Here is an 11708-nt window from a genome sequence, read left to right as displayed (position 1 = left end):
CTCTTCATCATATTCTTCCCTATTAAATCAATCAAAGTTCGATAGGAATAAACGGCATTACATCTTGATAACAGAAATCCATTTTTTGGTTGGCGTTTTCATTCCACAATTATTTTAATGGTTAGTTTGACAAAGACAAGAAAACTAGCCAAATTTACCTACTATCAGAGAAAGGTTTTGTGAAACAACAACCGTGACGTCAAGTGTCCAGGTCTCTTTTACCTAAATAATTCAGTACGTTCGAGCTATACAGTTAAATATAAGAAGAACAGCAAGCATTTTTAACATCATTGACAATGAACCCCCAGATGTAAACATTAAAACACTAGATAGCCCGCAAAGGAATAAAATTTTTGAGCACAGAAGCGAAACACTGTAACTGACCGTTTGATCGTCATTATAAACCATTTTCTTTCGACCACTACTAAAAAAAACAGAGCGAATTCACAATTGTGTCCCCAACCCAAATTACTACTGCACACTCTTAATTTGTTTGTTACAAACAAAAGCGCCAAGTTGCACAATAAGGAGTCTTAGGGCTCAGCTAAACCCTGTTTAAGTAACCGACCCACAGATTGTATCAACACGAACTGTTTTTAAGGCATTTCAAATTAAGCTTGAAGTTCTTCGTCAAATTAAAGCAGTGTCATTGACATAGTCAATTTTTATGCCACAAATTTACACGGTAAGAAAAAAGAACACGCAGAGGTTCTCCAAAGATCGACTATGTGAGAGAATCACGATAGATTCCATTTGCACAAGATGCACATTAACTGGTCTAAAATGTAACAACAACAACAATAACAACAAAACATATGAAAAAACGTGTTTTAAAAAAAATGTAAGGAAAACCCTTCTTTCAACAAAATCAATCTCATCCAGTCAAATAGCCATTATAGGATTTTCATTCCCGCTAAATTTGGAGCTGCCAAACTACTAGGCGCTTATGTTCTCAGGATATTCAAGAATTCCCCGACTCTACACATCTTAGAGTTGAAATCGGTTCGTTTAAACCAGTCTTCTTTACAAAGTCTGTCTCTTTTTTACTGAGAATCATGCCATGGTTCGTTGAGACATCTTAAGTGGTCTTCAAAGCTCCTGTTCACTTTCCTCGTGAAAAGGTAAATTTGGTTCCCCTCCGTCCAATTTGTGAAACATTTCTGAAGGTGTAAGGCGATCAAAATTATGCATCCATACTCCAATGGCAACCTCAAAAACTTTAAGGCACCGTCATGAAGGTCTTCAAGGCTCCAATACCCTTTAATCTCTAGATGATCTTTTAATCAAGTCCAAAATTGTTTCCTTTATTAGTAATGACATCGTTCCAGAGGAGTTTCATGATATTAAAATCGAAGCAGAAATTCTTACGATGATAGCGTATCTTTGCTGGGCGTAAAAACTGTCGCCAGGAAGGTGAAAAAAATGAAAGGGCTCAGCAAAGATGTCATGCGGCAAAAATTGGGTGCTGATTGGCCATATATTTCGGTCTCAGACAGGAACACTACAGGAAACAGGAACACCCAATTCAACTGACATGGAAATGATTCGTACAGGCGGCAAAAAGAAACAACAAAGACCGCGAGGAGAGGATACTAACAAAGATAAAAGTACAAGGCAGGCTAGCGAACTCAGTGGAACGAATTGAGGGCAGCAAATGTGGAGAGGGCTCTGTAAAGGCCATTTGCGACACGAAAGAGGAAGATCAAACAATCAAGCAACAGTATAAGCCAAGGAGATGACAATCCGATAATTCGTGTGGTACAAATTCAATATCGTGATTTGCCAGCGGCTGGGATTGACCGAGGTGTCCACAATGGCGAAAGAGACGGCCTTTCTGGCGTTACACCAAAGTACCGGGCGCGATCCATTTGAACAAAAGTTCCGTCAAATGGAACAGAACATTCCCGGTAATTCCGACATTACGGAAAATGGTCAACTTCGGAGGTAGCCCAAACTTTTCGAAATGAACGATCCAAAAATTACGGCTCCATTGATTCTGAAGCGAAAATGCCTATTTTTTTTTTCAAATGGATCGCGCCCCAGGAAATTTCCGGTTATCCCGATATTTCGGGAAAATGGAAAACCTCGAGAGGTTGACCAAAAGTGAACGTTCCGGAAAAGACTGTTCCATTTGATTCTAGACAGAAAGTTTTCGAACTTTTGCCCAAATGGATCGCGCCCACTATTGAAGCAACCACTGAAGTTTAAAAAAAAAATGCCGTAAAAATCTCTACCGTTTAAGAAATTTTCGTGAAAGATCGTCAATAGACAATATAAGAGCAATGTGATTAAAAAGCAGGGGATGTCCCTGTATGAACAATGGGAGCAGGCTCGGTACAGAGGCAAGGCCGTCAAATGTAGAGAGAACAAAGGACCTCTCTTCCCAGATCGAGAATGAAAATTCGCAGGAACAGACCTGATCTGCCCGCTTTTTTGAAATCGTTTGACGAGAATGCAATCTCAGTATTACGTGTGTTTTGGTCGTTTTTTTTTCACTCTCTTACGTAACATGCGCCTTACTAATAGTTGCCCAAAAGAAATGATATCTTTCTGTAATCCGAAGTTTTCTTTTAACAAAGCACGACGAAGAAAATCTTCAGGCTTTTTGTTTTCGCGGTTTTTGCTTCAGGCTTTTTGTTTTCGCGGTATTTTGAACAAAATCTACAAAGGAAGCAGATTCATTTGTTTAAGATTTTTTGCCAATGCTTGGGGAAGATTACCTTGCAACAACTTTAATTCAATATATTACAAACGACAGACGTTTAGACAGTGTTTTTTTTTTTTTTCAAATAATATCATTTTTATATCCTAGATTAGGAAAATAAAGTCAATAGCAACTAACACTGTTACGTTGGTAAGTTTAATTTTTACGGAATCCATCCTTTGGGAACAAAGCGAGTCAACATGGATGACTTTCCCATGCATCGGTGTCAAATAGGCGACCAATATTCAACATCCATTAGTTGATTGATTTTGGAGATATTCACCGAAAACACACAAAAGATCCAAATATTCACTAATTTCAAATCGGTACATGTATTTAAGGAGAACTCAGCTGGAAGCTAAATGTTTTGAATGGTAAAAGCTAAAAATTAGGTGCAATTATCTCAAATTGAGGGTATTAATACGCTGTCTTGTCGCCGAAAACGGCACCAACTGTCAAAAGCTTAGTGTCCCAGCCATTTATCTGCAACTGAACTTCCCGAAATTTCATGACAAACGTTTATACCTAAATAAATCGTCAAAGATGAAAATGCACAACAAGACTAAGTATGTGGAATAACCTTTTCAATTTATTAGATTATCTTAGCAAGTTAAAGTTTGGGACGCTTGGATATTTTTCAACATTTATCGCCCTGCTGCAAACCAGAAAACCCTTAATAGATGTTGTACCGCAAAGTTATGTCTCCCATTTTGAGAAAAACTTTCCGGGAGTGGCGATATTATCAATTTGTTCCCCTTATTTCGTATTTGCTATCCCCCTCAATTAAATGAGTCATTTTGGTGTATTGCATTCAGAACAAAGGAAAAACAAAAATGAAAGCAACTAAAAAACAACAAACATCAGGCCTAATGGCTAAGAAGGCCCCTTTTTCTATGAAAATGTCGTTTTGTCACGCGAGTTTTGAACTGCGTTTCGACTTGGAAACTGACCCGCGCAATCAGCGACGGTCACATGAGGTCTGCATTTTGCTAAGCAACGATTTGATTTCCTATGAATGCACTTCTATATCGCAAAGAGATTATCAAATGTTTCCTGCTGGCAAATGACCACCAAAAAATTAATGGATAATTTATATTCAATAAAAATAATCATTCGCAACATTCATGTAACTTAAGCTATGAGCATTAACTTTAGCGACGTGTATCGCCAAATTTGCCAGTAAACTAACTGCCGCACGTTTACGTACGTTTGCCGAAAAGCTAATCCGTGTGGTCAAGTTTCAAACGTAAACAACACTAAGAGTTTTGTAGATAACGCATTAAATTAAGCAAAAAGAATAATTAATATGTAAGGGATGCTCGTAACAGGCAAAGAATTAAAGTAAGATATTAGTATTGAATGAGGCAAAAACTGTGTATTTAATTTAATGACGAAGCGATTTATTTCTTTCTAAACGTTGAACGACGATTCCGCCCTGCCGGTGAAGCGTTGTGTAAAACAAAGTCACTAGAAAGAGAGAATGTATTTGCCATAAATTTTGGAATCTTTTTATGTTTAACACGTCAGGGAAATTAGTTTTCGGAAAAGATTAACAAATGAATGGCGTGCAGCTGCGACCTCAATATAATAAATTTAAAACAACCATGGTTGACTTTCAAACGCCTACAATTTCTTTATCACCAGCGATCGGGTTGACAATGAATCGATGAGAAAAAGTACAATTCAAAAGGAGGTTTGGATAATTTTGCAAATTAAACCCGCCACAGTTTATGACGCGCTGATTAAGCTTGGAAATGCACGACTCGGTGAAGTGATCGTATAAGTCAACAAATTTAAAGGCTGCACTACTCCAATTGTTGGTTGTTCTTTTTTAGTGTTAATGACTCAACGCAGAGCGTTTTGCTTTGCTGGTTGCTGTTAAGTTTTGAAAAGGGGGTTAATAGAGTTTTGTTATGGATTACGATCACTGAGCTATCCCGCTATCTAAGCATATTCCATAGTCATTAGAAAGAACGACTCTCCTTTGAAAGCACTGAATTGTTTTCAAAGATCAGCGGGTTACTGCTTGATCGCAAGAAGTAATCTTGCACTCAAATGACTGCTTCATTCGTTTAAAAACTATCTCTTGGCACGACATGGAAATATTTCTATTAACCCAGAACTTCCTGTTTCAAAGCGATAAGCGAGCGGTTCAATGTCAAATTGCAGTTGTTATTTATTCATGGCGGCTATTGAGAGTAAATAACCCAATATCGCTCAATATTCACCTCGCGTGCAACACTTGAATCTTTATACACCGAATAACCATGACTGCCTTAAACTTAGCAATACAACACAATTTATCTTCTGCTCCGTGCCTTTTAGCATTCTTAACTAAATATCTTGGCCACTTGTTACTGCCTTGGATCTGTCCCAGGTCAATAATGATAGCATTTAAATTGTCAATTTGTCCAAAACATCAAAGCCTCATAAATCTTTCATCGTCTTTGTTCATGACGTGAGATTGTCTGTTGCCTGAGCGTTGGCCAAGTTCCCTCGTCGGTCTCCAGTTTTCTCTTCTTCGTTTATTGCAATTTTAACCCTTTTTAAAACCGAAGGATCCTGTCGATTTCTACTATCCAATATTTTTCTCTCCTACGCGCGTTGTGCAAAAAGTTGAGTTCCCTTTTCCCTGACACTAAAAATTGACGGGGTACCAGTGACTTGCTACTTGCTTAATTCACCTGTTTCAAAATGCCATGCGGTTTCAAAATTGTCAAGCCTGAGCAAATTCAAGGACGCCAATTTAGCAAAACTGCGTCAAAACACGTTTCATTAACCTACAATTTAGTGGGCGGATTAAGAGCTAACAAGATAAAATTTGTTCCAAATTGATTCCCTCGCGCAAAACTATTGTAGCTAACTTTCCTTAGGCAGGATTTATCCAAGTTTCAGTCCATGACTCTTTAGCTTTACGCTATTTCCTTTTTATCTTCAGATCAAAGCAATAATGAGCAAAAGCTCTCAAGTCTTTTACAAATTCTTGATAACGATTAGGAATCAGGGCCACGTTCATTGTCATGTTAAATCCTTATCTCTTCTGTGGATTGAGACCAAACACCTTTTTCGCACCTTTCGGTACCTTAAACGCGGAATAATTAAGTTTTACCCGCCAGTAGTGAAGTAATCATTAACACCGATCTCATAAAGAAATGTCTTTAACTGCCTTTGAGAAGCACTCCGCACCTTTCCCAAAACAGACGTAGCTTCTTCAAACGGAGCGCATTTCGAATGCATCACATGAAATGGCATTTTCAACATAAAACAAAGCTTAGACAGACTAGATACGCTCTTCACATTCGAGAAACTTGTCAGCGATACGTAATTTACAAATTCATTCTTTTATTGTAAATATTTGACTACAATTTGACACGTATTTTACAAATTGGACCCACAAACCCTAAATTCATTAAATGTTTCTTCACCGAGTAAGTTCAGGGATAATGAATCCTAAGAGAAGCTTCTCCGGTGAAATTTTACGAAGCTTTAGCGCATTTACAGTTTCTCTGGTCAGTCTTTTTAGACATCCCGTATTTTGTTTTTGTTGTTGAAGTAGTGTTGCTTCTTTCTGTAAAATCGTCTTTTTTTTTTTGACAATGCGACTCACTGTCCACAGCGGTCGTTCGATCGTAACAGCCTTCAATATTCCGTGCAATAAATAAAGTGGTCCATCTCTCAACTCTAATCGCTTCCAGTGTTGATTAAATAGGTGTAAATGACAACTGCAAACACTAAGCTATTCTTCATTACTACACCCTGTTCGTTTATAGCTATCTTAGCTCTGATCATTAAGGAAAACCTAAACTAAAAACCCCATACGAATGACTCGAGTGCTGCTGTCAGAGTGCAGAGATTCTACTAGTGTGTGATATATAGCTATGCACTTTTCAAACCGTTCAGCGAAACCGTCGACAGTCCACCGAGGAGAAACAGACTTAAATTAAATTCGATATTAGGCCTTGTGTCAGGTACCAGAAATCACTAGGTGCTCAAAATTGCTCAGGCGTTGTCCTAAAATTCTATGATTTTGGCAAGGAAGAGTGTCGCAGCACCTTAGTTCATGCAAGTGCAGTCTTGTTTTGTGACTGAGGAAACGACACGTTAGTCCGCATGCTTCCTCATAACCGACAAAACGAATGAATGACTATAGTATTGAAGACATTGGCGACGATCTTAAATGAGGAGGCAGAAATTGCGAATAGTGCTGAGGATACTGCATGCCAGGATAAGGCGATGGGTGAAAAAACGAATAAGGTGGATGGGCTGTGAGTTCGCTAGTACGACTCTGGTCTCGGTAGAGTATTGGCACTCGTACCATTCTCTGGTGATTTGCTTGCGCTAAACTGGCGGCTTCCATCTCCGCGGCTAGTTGCCTTTTCCACTTGTTTCGGCGATTTTGAAACCATATCTTAACCTGTGTTTCTGTGAGATGTAACTGAGCTGCCAGGCCAGCCCGTTCGGAAGAAGACAGGTAGCGCTTAATGTCGAAAGTGGACTCCAATTGATATACTTGGCTGCGAGAGAACACAGTCCTTGTCTTCTTCTTCCTTCTCTTCTTGATGCCATCTTTTTTGTCAATCTCTGAAGAGCGATCATCTTGATCTTCTGTGAGAGAACAAAGAGTACGCTTCGTAAAACAATATTCTTGCGCAGCTTTGCATGTCCAGAAACTGAACGTTGCCTTGGTGTGAGCTAAATAGCGCGAGACGGAATTGCTAGCCGAAGAAGTGATTTTTGTGATTCCTGACAAACAGGAAGCGCAAATCTTAAAAATACTTGTAAACTACTGACCTTCAACTGACGTTCTACTCCACTCATCAAAGTCGTATGACATTCTTCGATCCATGTCTTTAGGGCTTTCATCTTGTCGATGAGTTTCCAACCCGTGCGTTCGTGGAAAGTCTAGCCGCTGTCTCTCGTGTATCTCTCCACCCTCGCTGCCTTCATTTGAATCCTTTCTGCCATGTTCTCGGGAGCTTCCACTGTTAAGAATGTTGGAAATAGAAAACGGGTTCGACCGCGTTTTCTCTTCCATGCTTTGGCTCGCTAGTGAGTGTCCGCGACTAGAGCCGAGGGGAATTGATGCACTAATCTCTCTTTAGCTTCAGAAAAGGCAAACAAAACTCGTTTGTGTTCGCTTGAATGCATTGAGGCATGCGAGGCGACAATTTAAGCCGGTGATAATGATCACGAATAAAAATGTCAAACTTGTTAAACGGCTGACATGCAAATGCGCCCCTGTGATTGGTCGAAAATGACGGCTAATGGAACCATGAGAAAGCAGAAATCGCCTTCTCCTCCCACTTCTATACAAAAACACAGTATAACCGATAAGCGGTGTCTGTGATTGGCTTTCGCCACTATCAATTAGTTCTAGACACGTTGTCATTCTAAAAGTGTTCATGTTTTGTCTTTTTCAATTGGCTGAGGGATAACAATTCGTCAATTACCTTCTTGGTGTCGAACTGCAATTGTGAAAAGCTTTTCTGTTAAAGGTATTCTTAGCTAAAGTGGACCATTTGTAAGGTGCATGCTATAAACGCAACGTTTAGTCGTGTGGTTAAGAGTTTGATTGGTCTCACGCCTATTTAAAACAAACATTCAACACGCCCCACGAATAGTGTCTGTAGAGCACGCTATGAAAAGAGTCAAAATTAAATCACCACCTCACAAAACCATTTATGATGGCCATAAGAGGCCATGTGTGAAATGTAGTTTTATAATATAGCTAAACGTGCGCTCGAGCAGTTTACATTAACATAACACGTTCCGTTGAAAAGATGCGCGTGATAAGGTAACAAATAATTAAGAGAGTCAGGAGCTTTTTAAAGAGAGTTCCAGGCGATAAGAGAGTGAAACCCCAAAAGGATGTGATAAAGAGAGTCGACTTGTGAAGTAATCTGAAGTGCTGCTAATGGTTTTGCGCCATTTGAGGCCGTTTCCACTCAAACGGATTTGATGACTTGATTATTGGCGAAAGTGACCACAGCTGAAAGTTTCATGAGATGCTAATGAAGTGAAATGCAATTGGGTGATTGCATTCTAAACCAAGTTACTTCGCCTAAGAGATATTAAGTCATTATGTTTTGACGGAAAGCTGACATGATTGATGAATTTAAAACTTGAGACACATCTCAAACACCAATTGAAAGTTGGCGCTAATAAATACATTTACCTGTTTTGTGTCAAAAAGAAAAAGTACGCCCCAGAATCTCCAAAAGTAAAGAGCTAAACGATCGCTTTAAAGGTCGTTTACACTGTTTTACAACCTAACGCTAATCCTTTTATGGAACTCTCAAAGAAATAAAACCAATAATGTTTGAGAAGAAACGAAAAGCCGTTAAAATGTATTTGATCATCATAATAATACTCGATTCGTGCCAAAGAAGTGATCCAATATCACAGAAAATAATTCCTTCCTTTTTACAAATAAATAGCAAGGCAAACAATGAATATTATCTAAAGACCATTTAGAATGTTCCTTGAGTGGTTATCTATTAAGTTTTACGTCTGCGAGACACGATCCGTTTTAGACTTGCTAAGCTAAGTGAATCGATTGGAATTCATCATCGCTTTTGTCGTAAATCCATCCAAAAGCCATTTCAAAATTCATGGTTTCTTTACAGGCAAAAGTTTTCAGTTTCAAGATAATCCACTATTAAAACTATAAAACTGTAACAAAAGACGAAAAATTTTCGTACTCATGAAGAAACAAGCAACCTTCTCAGTCAACTGAAACTTCCCGTCTTTTATTTAAGTCGAACGTTTATTTTCCGTCTGGACTCAAGAACCTTATTTCCGACGGGTTGAATGAAAACGTTTTATATTTTACTGCCTATTTAATTCACGAGCCATTAGACTTGAATTGCTTTAAGCTTTCAAAAACAATTTCTCTCTCAAAAAAAGCACGTAAATTGACTTTGTCGGAATTTAATGTAGGACGAACTCGGCCTAAAACGTAGGAGAATGCCAATAAGAACTCGACGCCGTGGGAAAGAAATGGAAAAGAATAGATTGGTAATTCGTGTAGAACCGCCTTCCAGTCAATTTGGACTATCAAGAAATATCTTTACGCGAAGGTGGAGCCGAAATTACTATCAACAAATACATCATTTAATAAATTTTTAGTGGCCCAGACAAGCCACGGTAAACGGTTAGTTTTCTAGTTAGTTTGCAGTGAGCTTTCTTGTGGGCTTTTACAGCAATTAAATGTAAATGCATCAACAATAGATTGTTCACAGTGGTTGCAGAAAATGTCTGGCTTTACCCCCTCAAGGAAACAGGCTAGCGTGAAAGTTACCGAAAATTCGTCACAATCAACTGCTTCAGATAACACTGAAACAAGTAATTCGACTCCTATTATACACAAACGTTCTGGATTTTCGCTTCAAAATTTTCCAGCATAGTAATCAACTTGGGCCTTTGTTGAAATTATACTGAGGGCGCCAGACGAAAGCGTTTACAAGTGTTCTCGAACGCAAACAGAGATCTGCTGGGTTCCTGCGTTGCGCGCAATGTCGATCTGAATCGGCAAAAATCTTTATTTTGATAGCAGAGATTTCAACAAGACTAAAACAGAACTTGTTATGGGCAATGGGCTCACTGACACATGTAAATGATTTTATGATTAATGCGACCGACGCATTTTTATCAATTCGAATAATTTCATTGGAAATAGAGCATCATCAATGAGGTTGTGAGGCGCCAAACTTTCTGCAGTTCACAAAAGATAACAGCATTGGTTTTTATCGAGTCGAAATTAAAATGCTTTCCTTTGGTATTGCTTAGCGTTCCACCCAAGCATTGCGCGTTGCCTAAACAGAAATAAAACGCTTGCTTTCTAACAGGCTACACTAAGCACGATGAATGGAATTTTTATGGAAACCCAACAAAGTTCGATTGTAAGCCAATGTTCTAATCAACAAACGGTGTTCCAGTTTGTCTTTGTGATTGTGAGCAACGAATGAATTCAGCGTGTTTCTGAAAAACGTGTTATTTCTTAGATACGGAAACAATTGTTCTCTTCAGATCTTCATAACGGAAACTGAACCTTTTTGACCTAATAGCAATCTACAGCATCGGACTTAAAAGCAAAGACCCCTTAGCACAAAAGAATGACGCAAGGCCACAACGTTAAAAATAAAAGACGTAGGATGATGATACATGAATACTATGAAGCCAAAATGGTAGCAAAAGCGACATGATGCCTCGAGGGCTTGATTTGACAACTATTGTTGAAATGCTTTCAAGATATTAATATTTTAAAAGATGTTGATTTGTAAAGTGATGAACGTTTCACGCCATTTCAGCTGTTGAATTCACGCAATCGGGAAAATAGCACGAAATGGCCAACGAGTCAACAAACTTCAAGTCAAAAGCACTGTTGAGTTTGTTTATTCTCGTTTTAAATTGGACAACAAAAAGAGTATTCAAATTAACTTACCTATACAGTCATATATTTCGTCAACATTGAGGTCTAAAATGGAAAAGCAATTAGTGCTCCACAGGCTCTATTGAAAGCTTATTGTTTTCGCTTTGTTTGGGAGGCCTTAGTTTATCGCTCGAGAAACCCCTGAGGCAGTACCATGAATATATCCAAACCACAAAGAACAGATAACGTTCCACCATAACAAACCATATTGGTCAGTTTTCTCCATGTAAAAAGAAGGCAATCGAGTAGTTCCATTTGAGGTTTCCTTTTTCGTCTTTTATTTCTTATTGTAGGAGAGTTTCCTTTTGTTTACAGTGTTCTTTCAACCCGTTAATACCTTCAGTGAATATACGATTAAGGTTCCATTAAGAACGTTAGAGGAACAATGCCAGGGCAATTAGGAGTCTGTCTCTGTTTTCTAGCACTATTAAGCAACTAACGACTCGTCATGTTCCACTCACATCCAAATAAATCTTTAAGAATTTTAGATGGCGGAGAAACCTCACTGAACGGTTAACGACCATTTCGCCACCACAAAGATTTGCTAACACCTACGATAGTTTGCCGGCACAA

At 38.6% G+C, this 11708-nt stretch overlaps 1 protein-coding gene across 1 annotated transcript; it reads right to left on the bottom strand.

Annotated features, from left to right (window-relative positions):
- Nucleotides 1–6026: 6026 nt before the first annotated feature.
- On the bottom strand, nt 6027–7881 carry LOC138008619 (homeobox protein HMX3-B-like). Its single transcript, XM_068855939.1, has 2 exons — nt 7496–7881; nt 6027–7309 (listed from the first exon to the last, which is right to left on the bottom strand). Exons 1-2 carry the CDS (start codon nt 7737–7739, stop codon nt 6849–6851), a joined length of 705 nt encoding a protein of 234 aa, XP_068712040.1. The 5' UTR covers nt 7740–7881; the 3' UTR covers nt 6027–6848.
- Between the last annotated feature and the right edge of the window lie 3827 nt (nt 7882–11708).

This window comes from Montipora foliosa, chromosome 6 (genome assembly GCF_036669935.1).
Source record: "Montipora foliosa isolate CH-2021 chromosome 6, ASM3666993v2, whole genome shotgun sequence".
NCBI lineage: Eukaryota > Metazoa > Cnidaria > Anthozoa > Scleractinia > Acroporidae > Montipora > Montipora foliosa.
Note: the sequence above shows the minus strand (reverse complement) of the source record. Positions and strands in the feature narration are given on the sequence as shown.

Excerpts from the sequence above, each read along its gene's own strand:
- LOC138008619 (XM_068855939.1), bottom strand. The coding sequence starts at position 7,739 with ATGGAAGAGAAAACGCGGTCGAACCCGTTTTCTATTTCCAACATTCTT. Across the intron at positions 7,310-7,495 it reads GAGTAGAACGTCAGTTGAAG|AAGATCAAGATGATCGCTCT; the intron begins GTCAGTAGTTTA and ends GTTCTCTCACAG.